Here is a 22,526-nt window from a genome sequence, read left to right as displayed (position 1 = left end):
ATTGAGGCAATTCCAAAAGCAGTCGACTGAAGAGAATGAAAAAGAGAAAAGAATTTAATGTTTTTTTTTCATAAGTTCTAAATCGGAAATATTTTGGGGGGATGAAGAAAGAAAAAATGTATATACGGTGGGTGTGAAAAAGGAGAATTTAGAAACGGTAGAAAACGAATCCAGGATACAAAAGAAAACGGAAGTAAACGAAGGAAGGAATCGAATCACAACTGAGGATAAACAGGAATGGATCAAAATGGAAACAATATAAGACACCTCATGTTTGTTTTTTTTGTTGAATCCCGAAAAGGAAAAGTAGGAATATTTAGGAAATGGTAGAGAGAGGGGTGGGAGATTGTTATGAGAAGGCTTGGGAATGGGTTGGAATGTGTGAGTGAAACTTAAGAGGATAAAAGAAAGGGGACTGCAACTAGAGAAAACCTTGGACCCTGCTGAGGGATGGAGAGGTCGATCAAGGAGAAAAGAGGGGCCTCCAAGGAGGAGAAATGATGGAGAAGAGTAAGTGGAGGGGATAGTAAGTGGAGGGAAGAGTGCTTGAACGAGAAAACGTATGGAGGGGAGAGAATGAATGTGCGGAAAGTGGAGTGGGTGGGAGAGAAAGTATGTGGAGGAGAGAGTGAGTGTGAGGAGGGAAGGGTATGTGGATGATAGAGGAAGTGGATGAAGGGGAGAAGAGGGAGTAAAGGCGTATGTCTGGGAGGAGAATAGGTGGATTGGGAGTGGATGGAGGGGAGGAAGAGATATAGGACCTAACAGTGATAACCTAGACAGAAGGGTGGGGATGTGATGGAGGATAAAGAATGGAGGGGGAATGCATGGAGGTAATAAATGCGGAGATGAATATTAATGGAGGTAACAAAGGAGAGAAATGGAGTCCGTTGACAGGACGAGGAGGAGAAGGTATGAATGGAGTGACTTGAGTGGAGAGATTGATGGAGTTGGAAGAGGTGGGAGGGGAGAATGGAGGAGATAGGATGAAGTTGATTGGTGGAAGGAGGAGTTAGGGGAGAAAAGCAACGTAATCCCACATCCAAAATCCCACACATAGCCTAACCGAACCCTATATTCAACACAACGCTGCCTCTAAGTTGTGAATCCTTCACATAATCCCACATCCAAACTCCCACATAGTGTCAGTCAAATTCCCACACCTAACCAATTAACCTAGGCCTATATTCATTAATAAATTTATCAAATGAAAGTATACTTTAACATAAATATAATGTATATTTATACTATCAACATCCTGGAATATTTGAATATGTGATATCTTTATGTGTGGGATTATGAACAATGGGATTTCGGTTTATGGGATTTTGGGCGTACAGCCTAAGGAGGGCGCATGTGCGCGCGCGCATATATTTTACAACTAGCGCCGCACATAAAGAAAAAAAATGTGCGCGCACAAGGTTTTCAAATGATATTAAAATCCATTCAACAAAGAATTTCGACCCAAACATCAGCTTATAAATTCTCTAAAAATATGGTAACTTGCCACTGCTTGGTGGAGGTAATATGTAATGTAAACTTACAAATTGTGCGTATTTGCTTAAAGGATCGGATGGTGACTAGTATGGGCGCGCACATACTTTCCAGGGAAGGCAAATTTGTACTCACACTCACAGAAAAAAAAAAAAAAAATCCAGGGAAGGCAAAGTGTGCGCACAAACAAATCTATACTCACACTCACACACACAAAAAAAAGGAGAGGGAACATTGGAGACATGGTGAAGTAAAGACGATAAAGAAATTGAGATGATAAACTAGGGACATGGTCAGAGCCTATGGTAATAAAAGTTTTAAGAAAGAATAACTGCAAATAAAGATCAAAAGAAGAAGGGAAACCTCCTCTGGGCTGAGGTATTGCAATGAGTCGACGGCCTAAGGTCCACTAAAAGATTTGGTTGGCAATCCGCCAGACAAACACAGACAGACAGACAGACAGAGAGACAGCCGGACAGGCGGGGGTAGATAGATGGACAGAGTCAGACATAAATAGACAGACAGACAGGAATAGACAGAAATACAAACACACACATACCAGTGATAGTTACAGTCACACAGAAAATAACGAAGAAAGTCAAACAGAATAAAAAAACAGGGACAAATACAGACTTCAAAGAAAGGGACACAAAGGCACACAAACAGAAAATGACAAGGAAAGACAATGAAAAAAAGTAGAAAGGGTCAGACGGAAACACAGTTATCAATGAAAGAGACAGACACAAACAGAAAGGCATTTTGAAGACAGACAGTAGGGCGACGTGATGTGAGGCTTACAAACCGCTCGAAACGCGTGATCATCTGAAGGGTAAGGTGGGGGGGTTTTGGTACAATCAGGTTAATAGCATAATAGCAGTCTTCGGAACAAAAGGTCAACTTAGGTCAGAGTCCAAGAGAATAGATCGAGGTTGGGGAAGAGGATAAGGAGGGGGAGGAGGAGGAGGAGGAGGACGACGACGACGAAGAACAGGAGGAGGCGAGGAAAGACGAAGAGAAGGGAGAGGAGGAGGAGGAGGAGGAGGACGAAGAGCAGGTGGAGGCGAGGGAAGAGGAAGAGAAGGGAGAGGAGCAGGATGGCTAGGGGGAGGACGAAGAGAAGGTAGAAGACCAGAAGGAGGAGGAAAGGTCAGCTTGGGTCAGAGTCCAAGAGAATAGATCGAGGTGGGGGAAGAGGATGAGGAGGGGGAGATGAGGAGGACGACGAGGGGAAAGGAGAAGAGCATGAGGAGGAGGGGGAAGACGAAAAGAAGAGAGGAGCAGGAGGTCGAGGGGGAGGACGAAGAGAAGGTAGAAGACCAGGAGGAGGAGGAGGTAGCGTAGGATACGCTGGAAACGGAGGTGTTTCTACATATATATTTGAACTCGGTTCTATTCAAGTCTTGTTCGCCTGTTTTAACTGTCGCCAGTAAACTTTATTCATACCGTAGACAATCCCTCGATAATGGAAGAATTAACCTTCATGATAATGATAACAATTATTGCCTTGGGTTCCACTGCTTTGAAACCCACAACCTCACAAAAGACGACAACATTTTCAGATCCTCTCCTAGACCAAACTGATGAGAAATGTCGAACTATTGTCTGTGTCACAATAGTCTAGTAACGGTTTATAGAAATAGGAGGGGAGTAGTGAATGATTGTCAGCTCGTATGAAAAGATAAGAGTACATTCGACTAAATTTGATTTAAAGAGATCTTGGCCCCAGTCCAAATAGAGAGAGAGAGAGTAGTGAATGATTGTCAGCTCGTATGAAAAGATAAGAGTACATTCGACTAAATTTGATTTAAAAGAGGTCTTGGCCCCAGTCCAAATAGAGAGAGAGAGAGAGAGAGAGAGAGAGAGAGAGAGAGAGAGGAGAGCCATTGTATTGAAAATAATGTATATTATATATGTCTATAGATAATAAAGAATTATCTATACATAAATTTGAATCTGTCCTTTTTCTTCATACTGATGTTTTAAGCTGATTATCCTATTATAATTTGAAGATGAGGACTAATTGTCCAGAAGACTAAATGCCCGAAGACTAAATGGGTGGACCCCAGCCAGCCCAACGGGTCTACATCTCCAAATGGAGGTCAAGGTTTTGATAAATTTTTGAAATTGGTTTGCTGGGAGATGATCCTCTTTGACGTATGCCTCACAGACTCGCCACTTGCAGGTACCCGCCGTTGGTCTGTCATTGTTGCATTAGTAAAATCTAATTAGTCAGAACTCTTTCTTTAGAGTACAAAGGCTATGTTAATTAGAGCCCACTTCTCGAGTTAACCCTCCAAGCCACGCAACCTTTCTCTATAGCTTCCTCTGTCGCCAGGTGATTTTATTCAAGTAAGGCTTCTCCAGGCTAAGGAGTCCTTATATGGTAAATATCTATTGACAATAATATTGCTATCGATTCTATTATTGACTAATATAACCAAACTCAAGCTTTCAATATAAACAATTCTCAAGATATCTTTCTATGATTTTGGCATCAGCCTGACGCGATCGATACAAACAAGATTACTTGAGTAATGTCAATGAATATTAATCGTATATGAATCCCTTAAACACTCAGTAACGAAAGCCATCGTTACACCGATTGAACAACAAATGAGTTCAATACTTATGCTTGTGACTATTCGTAACTATTTTTTAAATCGTGTGTGGTTTCTTATCATCCTGCGGAGAATTTCAACACTGAAAACAATCGCTTGTCATCCATTGATTCATGATTCTTTTATGCATGCGAGTCCACTTGGGGACTTCTACAAGCCTCCATGGGTTCAATACTTATGCTTGTGATCGTTCGTAACCATTTTTTTAAAATCACGTATCGTTTCTTATCTTCCTGCATACAACTTCAACACTGAAAACAATCGCTCAGCATCCAGTAATTCATTATTCTTTTATGCATATGGGTCCACTTGGGAACTTCTACAAACCTTCAATATTGGTTGAAAAAAAGATTGGGGACATTTTGTCCCGGGGGTGCAGATTTCAGGACATTTTGTCCAGGGACCTTTTGTCCGTTCCCCAGGGTTCTTTAATGCCCTATACCCCCACCCCACCCACACCCTACCTCCTCCATCTCACTCCCGGGCTAAGCACCTCTGACCTCAGCAATAGCGGGCCTACCCGGCCACTGCGTCTGGCTACCAGCCGGCTGCAGCGGCAGCAGGAGGCGATGTATAAGTCATCCCCTCTCTCAGCGGATCAGACACTTAAACCGGGAGATAGATATACTCATAGCGCAGACACACTTCACACACGGCTTAAAATGGTAACTTCTCATTTGGTCTACTCCCATTTCGTCTATTTCCCAGATCGTCTACTCATAGTATCATTACTTTTTCCATCTCGTCTACTTTTGTCTATTCATGCCGATTTCCCATTTTGTTTCCTCTAGATATTGGAATTGATAGAGTTGACAGAATGAGATAATAGATTTTTTTCATTTTTTATTTATTTTCTTCTTTTATTTTTTCTCTACTAGAACTGACACAGGCGACAGTACGAGACGTTACAAATGCTCAGAAGACAAACTCACAACGTTTATTATAATAATTTTTAACTTCTTTTTATTTTCTATAATATATACGAACATGCACGTGCCTTAATAGACATATCATATAATACAACGTCAATATTTTGTTTACAGAATTATCTAACTGACGAGGCCCTTAGTATTTTGATATTCGCTATGTAAAATCCGCTGGATATACGAGGAAGGTTTACTTAATTCTCATAAAAAGTGAGAAATAATAGAATTGTGTTGCTAAGCTATTCTTTTTTACATGTATATTTGTGCACACTTAAAACATTGTGTTCTTTTTTGTTTTGTTTTCTAATCAATGGAGTGGCTTTTTGTCGCGATATTTTGATATTTTGTCGTCTGTTTACATGTAAACGCATAAATGTGGAAGTCAAATATGGTGAAAACCAGTAGGGAAAATTATTGACAGAACAAATGTTTTCGTATAGGTATGTGTATATATATATGTGTGTATATATATATATATATATATATATATATATATATATATATATATATATATATATATAAAATCCTCCTATAACTTCATATTACCTTTTCATTTTTCATCATTCTGGTACCTTATACCACAGAAAAAAACTGTAATAGTGGCTTCCAAACATGCATAACTTTTATATCTATTAACGTACGAACTTAAAAAAGGTGAATATATGTACTGCAGTGACGTGTTTCAATGGCATTATTGTTCCCAGACCGGACCTGCTATGAACTACTAAGTCTAAACACATTCAGTCGGTTTTGTTAGGTAGAGCCCTACTTACCACAAGTAAATCACACAGGCCCACAACACAACAATCTGGCATTATCTTAGAATCCTGTTCTTTGAGACCTTGAAGCCAGCTGTCACAAACCCAGTGGGATAGGTCACGTTATCAAACCTAACTTAACCTTTCTTCTTATTATTTTTTTATGAATTTCCCCAGTGAGTTTTTTCATATCACAGTGACCATGTGCATCGCAGGGTCTCGAAAATCAGCGCAACTTAAAACAACCAAGACGGTTCACCTAAGTGAGGTCATTGACCTTCGACCTCGTTCAGCGTCCGCAAGTGGCCTCAGTCGTGACCTCACAAGGAATGCGGAAGTCGTGTTCTTAACGTCAAAGAAAAGAGGAGAGGAAGAGCTCTCTCAGCCTCTAATGCCTCCTGAAGAAAACCAGGATGAGGCTGAAGGACGAGGTGGGTGTCGGAGAGGAGGAGGGGAAGGAGGAGAAACGGCGAGAGGGAGGGGGGGAGGGGGGAGGTCGCTAATGACGGGTCTCTGTGAGTAGGACAGTGGATGGGTGTGTCGGTCACTGTGTAGAGGACCTGCTGAGGTAGCTTCTCCGTCTATCGGATGACGAGGTGAAAAGAGGGGTGGAGTGAGGTCAGGTCGAGTAGGGTCAGGTTAGGAGGGGTGCTAAGGAAGAAAAGGGAGAGAGGGATAGGGAAAGCACAAGAAAAGGCGTAGGAAGGATGGGAAGGAGGAGGGAGGGAGTAGGAGGAGAGGAAGGAGTCTTAGAACGTGTTGCTGTAGGGATGATTCATCACAGAAAAGAGCCGGCGGGAGTCGAGGTAGGAACCATAATGAAAGAGAGAGGAGGCGGGAGGAGAGTACTTAAGAGAGTGGAGGGCCAGAGAGTGGACGAGAGAACGTGAAGGAGTCCATTTAGTGTGATTCACCATGGTCTTGGATCACGTGTTGGACTCGTGATCGACAGCTATTTCCCTCCCGGAAGAGAGCTCATGTATGACAGATCTATGGGTAATGCTGTGATTTTATACACATACACCTAACTCCGCGCCCACGAGAGTTAGAGTAACGACTCGCAGTGCATCGATACTGAAATCATTTCACCCCTGGGCGGGATTCGAACCTAGACCGCCGTAGTGGCGGCCGCGAACGCTACCACTGCGCCATTAGTCTTCCTTTCGCTGGGAACGATAGCGTGCATTACCTCTATATAGTACGCCATCGTTCCTCATCCCCGCTTCATCTACTTGTACTCTTCCCATTTCCCGTGTTGCTAAAACCATTAGATTACCAACACGCACACACATACGCACGCGCGTGCGTACTGTGCTTAAACTTGTACCTGCTGGTAAAAATCTATGTACGCCGGCCAAGTTGTCTCATTCGGATGGTTTCATCCATCTGAGGTCTATTTGATAGAGTAAAGACTATTCTGCCTATACAACGAATCTAGGACATTTGGCCATGGAACAAAATATGAAAAGAATGGAATGATCCTAACCTGACTACACACACACACACACACACACACACACACACACACACACACACACACACACACACACACACACACACACACACACACATATATATATATATATATATGTGTGTGTGTGTGTGTGTGTGTGTGTGTGTACATATAAAAAAGTGGCCCAAACGTCCGTTCACCGTTTGCAATATATCATTTAAAGAAGACTAATGGTCACTTTAATTACGACTGTCCCTCCTTTCTGCTATCCCAAAATCTCTCATTTATCACATCGAGGTTACCTCATTGGTGCAATATTGTCCTCAAGAATAGAAGCGCTGGTTACCAGTAACGCATTAGTCACAACATAATTCAAAGGAAGTTGTTGTTATTGAAGTTTGGGGGAACAGAGCACTCTCATGGTCTATACGCGCTCGCTCTGAAGAGACCAATTCGTTGTGTAGTGGAATATGTTTACAAAGAATGACGCTCCATAAGAATATAAGAATGAAGGAGACGGCAAGAGACCATGAGGCCTACACTAGCCAGTTCCATGTCCATTACCACCTGTCATCCCCATCCATAAAATTGTCTAACCGTTTCTTAAAACAACTGGTAGTTTCATCGCACACTACATGGTTACTAAGTCTGTTCAATTCGTTGACCACCCTATTAGTTAACCAATTCTTGCCTATTTCCTTCTTAAATCTAAATTTGTCTAATTTAAATCCATTACTACGAGTCCTGCCCTGTTGTCTTAATATGATGATCTTGTTTGCGTCACCCTTGTTTAAGCCTTTGATCCACTTGAACACCTCTATTAGATCACCCAGCACTCCGCGTCTTTCCAGAGAGTGTAAGTTAAGGTGCCTAGTAAGAGGAACGAGCATGGTACGATAACAAACTCAGAAAAACGAAACAAAAATAAACGTACGTCAATTCTAAAGTCCCACAGGTCTGCCGCAAATGTTGTACCCTGATTTGTGTTAATGCCTTTAGATCGTGCACTTCTGCGGTAAGTCACCCTGACATATTATATCCCATTCCGTTCATCTTGTTTGCTGTAGAAAAATACAAAATGTATAATCTACGTTTTAGTTTGCGATGCATCCAAAGTGACAACATCAAAAGTGACATTGACAACATCAAAAGTGACAAAATTTTCACATTGAATGAGAATCAGACAAGAAACAATGGTCTCAAACTATCCGGAAATAGATTCAATTTGGAAGTAGGTAGAAACAACTTTGCCAACCGTGTAGTTAATGAATGGAATAAACTTCCTGCACAGGTAGTGCAATGTAGTTCAGTTCGAAGCTTTAAGACTCATTTAGATAAACATCTAAGCAAGATGCTGTAATGATTATGATTTATTTTATATTTGTTTTTGCTTTGTTATCATTTGTCGTTTGATTTTCATTTATTATTAGTTGTGTCAATTTATTACTATTTACTGTTTACCTGTTTGTTATTCAACTATACCTAAGCATTTATTTATGTATTTTGTTTGTTGCATACATTATCATAGTTTTTTTTTTATTCAATTATTATGATTTTTTCGCATCCGACCTAGATATGGACCAAAAGGTCTCCTGTCGGCATGCTCCGCCTTTGTAATCCTTATATTGAATGTAAAGAAACTATCGATAGTATTCTTAAAAAAATTCCTTATATAAATTCTTGGAAGGGAAAGATTTATATAAGGATTTTTTTTTAAATAGCGTCGTAAGAATCTTACGGTGGTATTCTTAAAAAATATTTCCTTATATAAATCTTTCCCTTCCAAGGATTTATATAGGGATTTATATAAGGAAATATTTTTTTAAGAATACCACCGTATATATGTCTTTGTAGACTACACATGTAATATATTATGTAGAAGACTATAAGACATTAAATCTCCTATCTATTGGAATGGGCCATTTCACTTAAAGAACTTTTATTTGGGCGAATTTCTTTTCAACTGGAAGAATGCTTAATTCTTCAGAAGTTTAAAGATTATCTAAATGAACCCAGTAAAAAAAATGTCATTGCATTTGAGAAATATATTCTGTCATACAAAGGATTATTACAACACCCAATTTAGAGGTCTGAGATTCAATTAAAGAAACACGTTAAGACATAAAACACGGACGCAACGCATTTTGTCAACAATAAGTCAAAGGAGTCTTGTCTACTTCTATCACCAAAACTAACTAGAGTACGATTTTGCAATTATAAGTGGATTAGACATTGTTTAACATCAACGCATGTTACCAGAATGCTGAACACCTTATATTCTTGAGTACATTTATTTTCAATTTTTCCTACTGAAATAACAAAACTATATACTATACGTATATGTGACGTATAAATGGGATCCAGTAGATCTACAATTTTTACGAAATAATTTGTTTCTTAAGAGCAATAAAAGAATTGCAAGATAATTTCTTTTCTATCTATAATGTACAAAGTTTTTGAGCAAATGAATCTTGGAAACATTCTACTGAGAAAAATTAAACATTTAAGATAAACTCCAAGCCACATATCTACTATCCGTACGACAGTCGATTTTCCCCTTTAATTATGGGTATCCCATTCTGTCACAATATTTTATCTAGCGGCTCGGCTTGTTGTAAATATATAAAGATGATAAGTAGAATACATAAACCATTATGATCATCGGTAATACACATACGTGTATGCTTATGCATAGGTGCTTGTTGCTTTCACTGTACACTTAACCATGAATATTTACTGTACATGTGTGCCTATGTAAAATTAAAGAAACCTTGTAAGAACACCTACACATATCCACTCTCCTAAGACCCTCTCTCCTCTTGTTTTGTATGGCACAGCAGAGCTTTGTCCTGTCCTTCGAGGTTATCCCAAAGTGGCATCGATTGGAGGCACGGTCCTCCCGCGCGACTGATCACCCGCCGCAGCTGCGGCATTCCGCAGGCCACGCCTTGGCAGGTGTCGCCTCTCCTGAGACCGCCTAAAGCCGCAACCTCCCCCCCCTCCCTCCACACACCTCCAGCACCCTCTCCTCCTTCATTCTATGTATATAATGGAACTTATAGAAGATTTCTGTCTTCAAGAAATGATGTACGGTGTTGTTTGTAGATTGGCTTATGTACTGGACTATACGGACTCTAAGAAAGCTGTATAATGTATTATGTTGTATATTAAAACTTGGTCAATAAAATAAAAACTACGGGGTATTGACTGCTTACGTTTTATACAGTCGACTATACGGACTCTAAGAAAGCTGTATAATGTATTATGTTGTATATTAAAACTTGGTCAATAAAATAAAAACTACGGGGTATTGACTGCTTGCGTATTATACAGTCATCTCTACGGATTTCTCAGGCAGTGTTATTTTTGGAGCCTTACAGTTCTTCCACCCTACTCAAAGAAGGATGCCGATCACTTTCCAACTTCTTATATTCCTCTTGCTCCCCTCCTTCTATTTCTCCCGATTTTTTTTTTTTTTTTTTTTTTTTTTTTTTTGACTCCACCACCTCGGTACAAGATTGTCCCCAAGGATAGAATCGCTGGTTATAGGCGACGACATACGAAAACCTCCTTCAGCGTTGCAGAAGCTTCGCAACTGATACCTACGTCTTGGACAATTAATCCCTTAAGGACTTTTTTTTTCCCCGTGAGAGCTCCGTAGTCGCGTGATGACTTTGTTTTCGTTAGTACCACGCGGTCTGAATCAAGTATAAAGAAACCGGCGGGACTTCATAGGCTAAATACTATTTCAGCAAATCTTTGAAATAGTGACCATTTTTGAGAGATTTATTTAGCAACAGGGAGATGATTTAACTTAACCTAAGAAGGACATCTGGTTTTGAAGGAATTAATTTCGTCGATACGCTGAAGCAGATTTTCATTTATTATTAGTTATATGTTAATTTATTATTATTTACTATTTACCTGTTTGTTTATTATTTAACTATACCTATGCATTTATTTATGTATTTTATTTGTTATTTACATTATTATAGTTTTTGTTATTTTATTATTATTATGATTTTTTTTCGCATCCGACCTAGATATGGACCAAAAGGTCCCCTGTCGTCATGCTCCGCCCTTGTAACCCCCTCCTTGTAATTATTGAATTATTTGTTATGGATACGGCGATGCAATCTAAATGCACAGATTCAATATGATTGCATTATTTGTTACGACTATGGTCATCTAGTGTTCTCTTTCGAATAGATTCAAAACAGATTAAGAAAATGTTTCTTATATGACATGTCAATGCAATCAAGCCATTCAGTGCAATAATACATTTCGTTTCTCTTAATTAATTCTACTTTGGTAATCGTAATCTAAGTTACTCAACTGTCTTTATCGTATTGCACTTTATTTTTTCGATTATTAAATTTATATCTTCTTGATGTATATAATCATTTATTATATAATTCTATTCTGTTTATTTACATACCGTTTTGTGTTATTTATTTATTTACTACTATTTATTTGTCTATTTTTCTACTTTTTGAGGAAATTATTTTCTGCATTTGGGGAGACGGACTCGTGTCACAGAGGACGTACCCCCACATCCGCTCCCCTTTTCTCCATTTCCTGGACACTCGCTCTCGCCGAGCGTGGGTGTGGAGGACGTGGCGATAAGAAGCCCTCACGCCCTGATGACATCCACCCACGCAGGGGGTATTCCCGGATCCAGGAACCACGCCCTTCCAGACGACGCTCCCTTTTTTTTTTGTGTGTGTGTGTGTGTGTGTGTGTGTGTGTGTGTGTGTGTGTGTGTGTGTGTGTGTGTGTGTGTGTGTGTGTGTGTGTGTGTGTGTGTGTGTGTGTGTGTGTGTGTGTGTGTGTGTGTGTGTGTGTGTGTGTGTGTGTGTGTGTGTGTGTGTGTGTGTGTGAAATGTGACTTTTTTTGGGGGGGGGAGTGAAATGTCACTCCCACGGGCTTTCTTTGAGCCCGTGCGATGGTGTTTATGGAAGACACATCTTGCAGAGAGAAAGTGAGATATACCCTTTCCATTTCACCAGCAAAGGTGTTTGCTTGAACCTCATAAGAACATAAAAACGGAGGAGACTGCAAGAGACCATAAGACCTACACTAAGCAGTTCCATATCTGTTATCACCTATCATCCCTATCCATAAGTTATCTAATCTTCTCTCAAAGCAACCGATAGTTTCAGCGCTCACTACTACATGGTTACCAAGTCTATTCCATTCGTCAACCACTCTATTGGCAAATCAATTCTTGTCTATTTCCTTCTTAAACCTAAACTTGTTCAATCTAAACTCATTACTCCGAGTCCTACTCTGTTGTCTTAATATGATAACCATGCCTATACATCATCATTGTTAAAGCCCTTGGCCCATTTGAATACGTCTTTTAGATTACCTTGCACTCTTTGTCTTTCCAGAGTGTGTAAGTTAAGATGCCTAAGCCCGGCTTTGTAGGCTTTTTCTCCTCGATGGAAGGATTTTAAGCCACGCTCACTCGCTCACTCCATTACGATATTTCAGTTTCCTGTTTCAGATATTCAACATTACGGAGATAACGTACTCTACATTATCTAGTCTGTCCGACAACAGACGGTCGCATTCATTGCAGGTAAGGGGTTAATGTATTTACATGTGCAAGCATATATCTTCACCGTTGTATTCATCAACTCGAGTGTCACACGACAGAGTCGGGCTTGTAATACACTCTCTCGTTTTCTTCTGTTCGATTAAAACCACTGGTAATGACAATAATACATGTTGTCTTAAGTTTCGCTAACTGGGAACATGGTATGCGCGCGCACGCACGCACAGACAGACAGACAGACACACACACACACACACACACACACACACACACACACACACACACACACACACACACACACACACACACACTTATACACACACACACACGCAAGCACGCACGCACACACACGCATGAGTTTTAAGCCAGGGATGATAATTCAAAAATAGGAGAAAGAAGTACATGATTGTTGCCCCTTTTTCTATACCAATTAGGTACATGGTATTAGAAACTCTCTCTCTCTCTCTCTCTCTCTCTCTCTCTCTCTCTCTCACACACACACACACACACACACACACACACACACACACACACACACACACACACACACACACACACACACACACACTTACACTTACGAGGTGGGAAGCGTGAAAAATATCCTTTACTTTTACTCGATACATCCTCGACAACCAATTATATGCCACTCCATCCCGACCCAAGGAGCTAGTAACGGATTAATTAGGATCCCTTGAAGTGTTTCTACTCACCTAGAGACTTGGACAACCAGTCTGCCAAGTCCTCCTTGAGAGGCAACAGCTGTCTTTCCTGAGCCTCGAGGATCTTGGAATGGAGGAGGGCGACGTACTCGGCCTCCGTCTGAGGATAGTTGTCATCGTCGAGTTCCAGGCAGAACGAGGGCTCTCTGTAGGGGTGAAGAAGGAGATGAGCCAAGTATTAAGTACTGTTTACCTGCCTATCACTTTCGTGTATTCCACTGAACCTCTTTCATGCGGTGACTTACACTTTGCCAAATTGGTTATGCCGCAGTTTTCTGGTAGCTTTCTTGCGCTTCTACGGATGAAAAAATTCCGGCAATACGTTCGGATTTTTTTTTTTTTATGTTTTCATAACTTTCATTTCATTCTCTTTACTAAGATTATATGCATAAAATTAATAGTTAAGTATGGATAACAATATGAACTATGCATACTAACACACGGTAACACTATTACAGTTGAGCTACCAGTTCCTTTGTTTTTGACGAAGGACTCAGTTAGGTGAGACATGACCATTTTAATTGAGTGTATTTTGTAAATTTCTTTACAGATAAGAACAAGAAATATTATGCAGCTGATGGGTGATATTTGGTTTCAAAGAAAACTCAATGAGTCGGATATCCTGCCTACAGCAAATCAAACATACGTTATTGATTTTTTACACTTGAAGTATATTATCCTAACACCAGATGATTTAATTCAGCACAAGGAAAACCCCGGTAGTTCCAGGGATGAAACCATCTCATGCAGTGTTGGATTAATCCCAATTGGACATCTATGACGAATTTGTCAAAAAATAATATTCTTCCAGAGTTCCATTTATTGACCGCTCGTCATTGGTAGGTTAATCTAGTGTACCTAACTGCTTTGGCATAACAAGTCCGTTTGAACCCATGACACCTTTTAATCGGTTTTGGTCTAGGTAATAGTAGAAAATACTATTCAAATTAAGGTCTGAGTTGGGAGGGATCAGTTCTAACGTAGATTTAGATAAGGAAAACTCTACTAATTTATTCATTACATAGCAGACGAAAAGTCGCCTCACCTTGATTTGGAAGCCCGCGTTGCTTTGGGAGTCCTCGGCGTCCTGGGGGTCACTGTGACATCGGAGGAGGAGGAGGATGTGTGTGTTCCCTCTCCACCGGCCTTGCCTCCTGTCTCCGTCCCGCCAGGCTCACCCGCCGAGACGACCTTCTCCTTCGGAGGATCGGTGTTGATAATGAGGGCGTGCGGCTTCCCGGAGGAGTTCACAAAGTCTTCAGGAGCCATCGAGGAACTAAGACTGTCCGTGCTGACCGCCATGATGGCGTCCGGCTGGGGGTCGTCAGGGGTCTTTGTTGTCTTTCCAGAGACCTCCCGAACAATCCCGCCACTGGGAGACTTAGGAGACCTCGCCGTCGTTTGCTGCTGCTTCTTCCGCGGGGAAGTTGATTCGGGCTTCTTGCTCTTCGTCTTGGCCGGAGTCTTCTTCACCTGATTATCGATGACGAAGCCCACGCAGCCCCTGACGGGAGTTTCGTCGTGTCGCTTGGGCTTCGGAGCCTTGGCAGGAGGACCCTGCTGCTGCAGGACCTCCGCATCGAGGGTAGGACGAGGCCGGGGCGAGGGCAGGGAGGCGTCCTCGCCGGCACGAACTCCCGAGGCCGCGTGGATGCAGCCCAGAGGCGTCTTGTCGTGGCTGCCATACACGCGCCGGATGAAGGACCCGGACTCGGGGGCGGCAGGAAAGGCACAATCCACTTCGGAGGCACCTTCGGCAGTAGCGGTGTAGGCCATGGAGGAAGGGCGGTACGGGGGGCTGGTGGCGGGCGGCGGGATGGAGGTGGAGGTGGAGGACGAGGGTCTTGTGATGGTGGTGGTAGTGGTCGTTGCCGTTGCAACGGCAGCGACGGGGTCGATGAGAGGACTTGAAGGCGACGTCCACGGTCTTGAGGTCGGCGTTGCAGGTGTAGGCACACTCGTATATTCGATACTGTTCATCTCCGGAGGGATGTACCCAAAGGCGATTTCGGTCGGTGAGATCGTGTGGCCATTGGGGCTGAGGAGGTCCCCGCAGAGGCCCTCTCCTCCTCCCGCGTAGCCGTTCCCTTCGTGGGGCATCCCAGAGGACCCATTAGCACCCATCACTCCTCCTTCTCTTCCTCCATGTTCCTCTATTCCTCCTATCCCACCACTTCTGCCCATGGTCGTAGACCCGTAAGGGCCTGATGACCCTTGAGGACCTACCGGCGTCGCCGAAGACCCTTGGGGTCCGCCGACGGAGGGCACAGCGTACTCGTAGGTCTCCGGGGCGACGGGGACGGCGTAGTTGGCCACGGTGAAAAAGGGCACATCGTATTCCCTCTCGGTGGTGCTGGATCGATGTCCCCCTCCACCGCGGGGGGTCGAGTGCCTCTCCATACTACCTCGACTACCTCCGCCACTCGGGTACCCGTTGGTCAAACCGGAGTCGGGGGTCGGGAAGCTGGACACCTGGAACGGGGATTTGACGTCAGGACCTGGAACCTGGAAGTTGGAGGCCAGCTGGAAGGGCGACGTGACGGTGGGGCCTGGCACGGGGAAGGGTATAGTCTCCTCGCCGTTCTTCGGGGAGGCGAGGTTTTCCGTCGGAGTTCGGCAGAGGGTTGCCATCGCTAGAGACAGTGGGACGCGCGGCTCTCCAACAGCGGCGGTAACACCTCTCCCCTCCCTTCCACCATCATCACTTGGGTCTTCTTCAACTTCGTTTCTTTCTTCTTCGTTCCCCTTTTCTTCTCTTCTTTCTTCCTCCTGTTCTTCCTCACCACTAGGAGCTGATGCAACTGAAGCACGAATCAGAAGTACAAAATCGACCTTGAACGATCCTTCGCGTGGACATGCTACTTCGGGTTTTCGAAGTCGTCCAGAAGCCTTCTTCGCAAAGACTGTTGAGGACGACGACGAAGCAAGTCACCGACCCGCCTCCACGCTCTTCGAGAGCGGCCAGACCAGCAGGGGATTTTGACGATCTGCTAACGATCTCTGCGGCTCTCCGGAGAAGCCACAAGAGATTGACAAGAGCCACGAGAGGTTTGCAAAAGCCACCAGAACCACTTGCGGAACCGCCTTTATCATCTGGCCACGGCGTGCTGGCGTCACGTACAGCACTGATGAAACTAACCCACCACTTGGTAGTTTCGAGAAAATCAGCGCGAGAAGAAAAGAAACGAGGATAAGTCGAAAAGAATTACGAGAAAAAAAATTATTATGAAAAATAGGTTAACAAGACCCAGAACATCCAACGTAGGCTTGTGGGCCAAAGAACAACACTAAACTGTATTAGAGGTACATTTAGATTTTTCCTTATCATATAGATATTTTCTTTCATGAATCACATAAAAATATTTTTTCTTTTTCGATTGATCACAAATACAATAACCAGGTTGCTTTAGATTGAATATCTCACTTTTTTTCTTTTCACTTTTTTTTCTTCAAAATTCCCTTTCTTTTTCTTTTTCCTAAAGAACAAATCTCGGAAGCACTCAATTTCAAAAGTATCGTTTTCTTTACTTTTCAAAATCCTCGTATGTTTTGCTGAAACACCTTGAGTTCTTGGTTCATCTCGAATTCCTCCTTCGGCTGTGAGGTGAGGAAGAAGGACTACACTGTGATAAGCTCCAGTCGAGGAAGGGAGGGAAGGAAGGACGGAGGAGGGTTGGGTGGAGGGAGGAAGGAGGAGGCCGGGATGGCAAAAGAGTGATAAAGGAAGACGTCAAAAGAATGTGGAACAGCTGGAATACGTTCACAATAAACAGGTTGGATGAAAGGCGTTTATTATAAATTCGTATCAATTAGTATCAGCGAGGAACAAAAGGAGATTAAAGGTCATTAACAGAGGAAGGTAGAAGAGAGGAGAGTGGAGGAAGAAGGGAGAGAAAGAAAAGGTAGGGGAGTAGACCGCTAACAGTGGGTCGGTTTTTGAGACGATTGCGTTCGAGATGGCTTCTGTTGCCTGGACAGGAAAATATGTTTGGGACGAGAGTGAGGATTAAATACTGAAGCTCGAGGGTGATCGATACCCCTAATAGGGTGCATGCCCTTGCCCAACGAGGGCGGGCGGTGGGTGTGGTGGCTCCGAGAGGGCGTGGTCACTACACGAAACAGTTTGGGCGGTTACATCCATCAGGAGGTCGAGGGACCGTTAAGAAAGAATCCGGATACTTTTCTCCCGTTTCGTGTCTACTTTTGTGATCACTTTTCGTTCGCTTCCGGTCGGATATCCTGATCCTTTGGTATTTTTGTAGGCTTCCTTCAGATTTCCAGAAGCTTCCTTCAGATTTCCAGAAGCTTTCTTCAGATTTCCAGAAGCTTCCTTCAGATTTCCAGAAGCTTTCTTCAGATTTCCAGAAGCTTCCTTCAGATTTCCGGAAAGTTATTAAACCACTCCTACCAGCCCATGCTTACTCCTGCCTGCAAAGAAAAAAGAAAAGGAATATTAATAATTGTGATATCGACACCTAAAAGATGACGACTGCGTCATATAATGAATATATATTTTTACTATGTTTTATGACCTCATTATGTATTTTTGCTGCCATTGATCTACAGCGAAAAAAAATAATGTAAAACAGACGTCACAAAATATCGTCGATTGGAAGTATACTTAGGTTGCACTACGTTATGTTAGATTATCATTTTGGTTAGGCCAAGTAGATTTTTTTCGATAAAATCTCATATATATATATATATATATATATATATATATATATATATATATATATATGTATGTATGTATGTATGTATGTATGTATGTATGTATGTATGTATGTATATGTTTTGGGCAAAAAAACAAGGTAACATTACACTTTTGCAATATTTGACTCTCCCACCCCCCACTCCATGACAACACCTCAACCATTGCGACAAACCAAATATCACATTAATTAACTCAATAGAGAGGAAAGGAGTTCACACATTATGTGGATGGGTTTTCTCTCCCGTGTATGTTTGCGCGCGCGCGCGCGTGTGTGTGTGTATGTGTGTGTGTGTGTGTGTGTGTGTGTGTGTGTGTGTGTGTGTGTGTGTGTGTGTGTATGTGTGCGTGCGCGTTTCACCATGGTCTTGAATCACGTGTTGGACTCGTGATCGACAGCTATTTCCTTCCCGAATGAGAGCTCAGAGCTTATATATGACCGATCTATGGATAATTCTGTGACCTTACATGCACATACACACCCAACTCCCCGCCCATAAGAGTTGGAGTAACGACCCGCAGCGCAGTGATACTGAAATTATTTTAGCCCTGGGCGGGATTCGAACCCGGATCGCCGTAATGGCAGCCGGGGACTCTACCACTGCGCCACGCGCAAACCCAACTCCCCGCCCATGAGAGTTGGAGTAACGACTCGCAGCGCAGCGATACTGAAATTATTTCAGCCCTGGGGTGGATTCAAACATGGGCCACTGGGTTAGCAGTTGCGAACGGTATCACTGCGCCGTCGTACCGTGTGTGTGATTCACCATGGTCTTGGATCACATGTTGGACTCGTGATCAACAGTTATTTCCTGCCCGGAAAAAAGCATAGAACTCATATATGACCGATCTATGGGCAATGCTGTGACCTTATACGCACGCACACCACCAACTCCCCGCCCACGAGTTGGAGTAACGACCGGCAGCGCAGTGATACTGAAATTATTTCAGCCCTGGGCGGGATTCGAACCGGACCGCCGTAATGGCAGCCAGGAACTCTACCACTGCGCCACGAATCGTGTGGTGTGTGTGTGTGTGTGTGTGTGTGTGTGTGTGTGTGTGTGTGTGTATTCACCTAGTTGTATTATACGGGGAGGGAGGGAACTATGCTCAGTGACCCGTCTTTGCATCTTTCAGCATCAAGTTTGTTCTTAAATTCTTGTGTCGTTTTTGCCCACACTGTTGCCTCGTCCAATTTGTTCCAAACATCCACCACTCTGTGTGGGAAACTATTCTTTTTTCAGATCCCTTCTATAACTATCCTTTTTGAGTTTGTTTTCATGCCCTCTTGTTTTTATTGTATGTGTGTGTGTGCGTGCGTGCGTGCGTGCGTGTGTGTGTGTGTGTGTGTATATTCACCTTGGTCTTTGGACCGCGTGTTGGACTCGTGATCGATAGCTATTTCCCTCACGGAAGAGAGCTCAGAGCTCGTATGACCGATCTACGGGTAATGCTATGACCTTACACACACACACACACACACACACACACACACACACACACACACACACACACACACACACACACACACACACACACCACACACAACTCCCCGCCCACGAGAGTCGGAGTAACGACACGAAGCGCAGCGATACCGAAATAATTTCGGCCCAGGGCAGGATTCGAACCAGGTACTGCTGTACCTTCGTACTCGCAGCCCAGTACTCTATCAACCGCGCCACTGAGTCGTGTGTGTGTGTGTGTGTGTGTGTGTGTGTGTGTATGTGTGTGTGTGTGTGTGTGTGTGTGTGTGTGTGTGTGTGTGTGTGTGTGTGTGTGTGTGTGCGCAGGTCCTTTAGCAATGGAAACATGGTTTAAGGCAGTTGGTCACTCTTAAGAATAGAACAGAATCCAAAGAGGCTTAAGCTGAAGACACTGACGACCACAACACCGAAGTGCGTGATTACTCGAGACACGAACTTATGCACGCACGCACTTATTCCCGGGACGGAAGAGAATTTCTACAGATTATGACACACGAATACAAAAGACTCGAACCGAGACTTGCGTAAGAGCAAAGCCGACGCTCTACCAACTGAGCTACTGAGACTCTACCAAGCTACTGAGAGCGTCGGCTTTGCTCTTACGCAAGTGTTGGTGCGAGGGTTCGAGTCCGGGGACAACTGTCTGAATTATTTGATTTATATCGCAGTCATAGGCGATTCTATATATATATATATATATATATATATTTATATATATATATATATATATATATATATATATATATATATAATTTGCAGTAATTCACAAGGCACACGTGAAAATAGTATGCAGAAAAAAACACTGGAAAATAAGAAGCTTAGTCCGAACGTTTTCGTCTATTTCAGACATTATCAAGGAATACGATGATGTATTCCTTGATAATGTATTCCTTAATGTCTTAAATAGACGAAAACGTTCGGACTAAGCTTATTATTTACCAGTGTTTTTTTTCTGCATATGTATATACATTATGTATATATATATATATATATATATATATATATATATATATATATATATATATATATATTATATGTCACTTACCAGCGGATACATGGACTAAGCCATTCAGCCACGCCCAAGAATAGAACAGAATTCCAGAGTAGTTTCTGCACAAGACACGTAAACCTGAAGTCTTCCTGACGCACTAAAACACCGAAGTGTCTGACTTCGCAAGACACACGAACTTATACACACCCGGGATGCACGCAACGTAGACGGGGAGAAACTAACAACACAAGAATGCAGGAGAGCTACACGACACGCAGCTGCCGAAGTAGGTCTTGGTTTGACCTCGAATGACCTGTCCTGACCTCATCGGACTTTTCCACACAGCGCCCGTGACCTCAGTTGCCTCTCTGTTCCTCTTATGCTCCCTCACCCTCACCCTCACTTGTGGCACAAGCACACGTGCGCGCGTGCGCGCACACACACACACACACACGCACACACACACACACACACACACACACACACACACACACACACACACACACACACACACACACACACACACACACACACACTCTCATGGCGCTGTGGTTAGAGCTCTGGCCTGCCACTACGGAGGTCCGGGTTCGATCCTCGCCCGGGGCTGAAATAATATCAGTATCGCAGCGCTGAGGGGTGTTACTCCAACTCTCGTGGGCGGGGAGTTGGGGGTGTGTGTGTGTGCAAGGTCATAGCATTACCCATAGATCGGACCTACGAGCTCTGAGCTCTCTTCCAGGAGGGAAATAGCTGTCGATCACGAGTCCAACACGTGATCCAAAAGACCAAAAGACCAAGTGAATACACACACGCCCGCCCGCTCGCGCTTGTCCACACTCACACATACATACGTACATGCACACACAAAGTCACGCACACAAACATGCACACAGGTATACACAGCAATAGAGAGAAGACAGAAGCCTGACAAACGTGCAACAAGGTCAGTGTCACTTGTTGGTGCTTTTTCAGGGATTTCATCTTGTTGAAATACGTAAGGTATTACTTAAAGTGATTACTTAAAAATGACTTGAAGCTAAAGAAGTTGACAAAAGAAAATAAACATGGCATGCTGATGTCACCCCTCCATAAAGAGTATTAAGGAAGAACATTTGAAATCAGCCTGAGAAAAAAAGAATAAGAATCATAAGGAAGTCTCGAATTTCTTTTCCTAAGACCCCTAAGGAAGTGCAGAGATTTTTTGACTACGTACATGTATAATTTTGGGTGCTGGTTTAGTATGTGGTCTACCTTTTGGATGTGGCCTACGATTTTTTTTTCTCTAGTATAGTAGGTGAACGCACCGAGGAACGCACCGAGGAACGCACCCAGTTCTTCAGGTTACTTTAGGTTAGGATAGGTTAGGTTAGATTAGGTTAGGCTAGGTTAGGTTAGGTTAGGCTAGGCTAGGTTTAAATGAAATAATTTTTAAAGTATTGTTGTTTGTTTTAAAAATATCCTGAGGTAGGACACATTCAAATAGGGTAGGCCACATATTAAACCAGTTTCGAAAAGGTAGGCCACATACTAAACCGGCACCATTTGTCCCTTTGGACACACTGGTGGATGTCTTTGGCCCAAGACATTTCAGGACTCAAAGATATTGTTGGTTTTTGAAGGTACTGTCCCATGAGCACCAGATTCAGGACAGTTTTCTGAATTTATGAAGTGCTGTTCTCGAGTTTCTGAAAACATTGGAAGCCACCCGCTGCCACTTTTGTTTTTGGCCCAAGACATTTCAGGACTCAAAGATATTGTTGGTTTTTGAAGGTACTGTCCCATGAGCACCAGATTCAGGACAGTTTTCTGAA

General features: G+C 42.9%; 1 protein-coding gene across 7 annotated transcripts in view; it reads right to left on the bottom strand.

Annotated features, from left to right (window-relative positions):
* Positions 1-16,164, bottom strand: part of LOC143040301 (uncharacterized) — a 286,912-nt gene extending 270,748 nt beyond the window's left edge. For all 7 annotated transcript variants that reach the window (XM_076211175.1, XM_076211178.1, XM_076211179.1 and 4 more), the window contains exons 1-2: positions 14,575-16,164; positions 13,521-13,675 (exon numbers count right to left, since the gene is read on the bottom strand). In XM_076211175.1, coding sequence (XP_076067290.1) covers positions 13,521-13,675; positions 14,575-16,160 — 1,741 coding nt within the window. In that variant the 5' untranslated portion in view covers positions 16,161-16,164. The remainder of the gene's footprint in view (positions 1-13,520; positions 13,676-14,574) is intronic.
* Positions 16,165-22,526: the final 6,362 nt, after the last annotated feature.

The sequence above is a fragment of the Oratosquilla oratoria genome, chromosome 28 (assembly GCF_046742065.1).
Source record: "Oratosquilla oratoria isolate Oo_2021 chromosome 28, ASM4674206v1, whole genome shotgun sequence".
NCBI classification, from domain to species: domain Eukaryota; kingdom Metazoa; phylum Arthropoda; class Malacostraca; order Stomatopoda; family Squillidae; genus Oratosquilla; species Oratosquilla oratoria.
The sequence above is the reverse complement of the archived record's forward strand: the minus strand, read 5'-3'. Positions and strand labels throughout refer to the sequence as shown.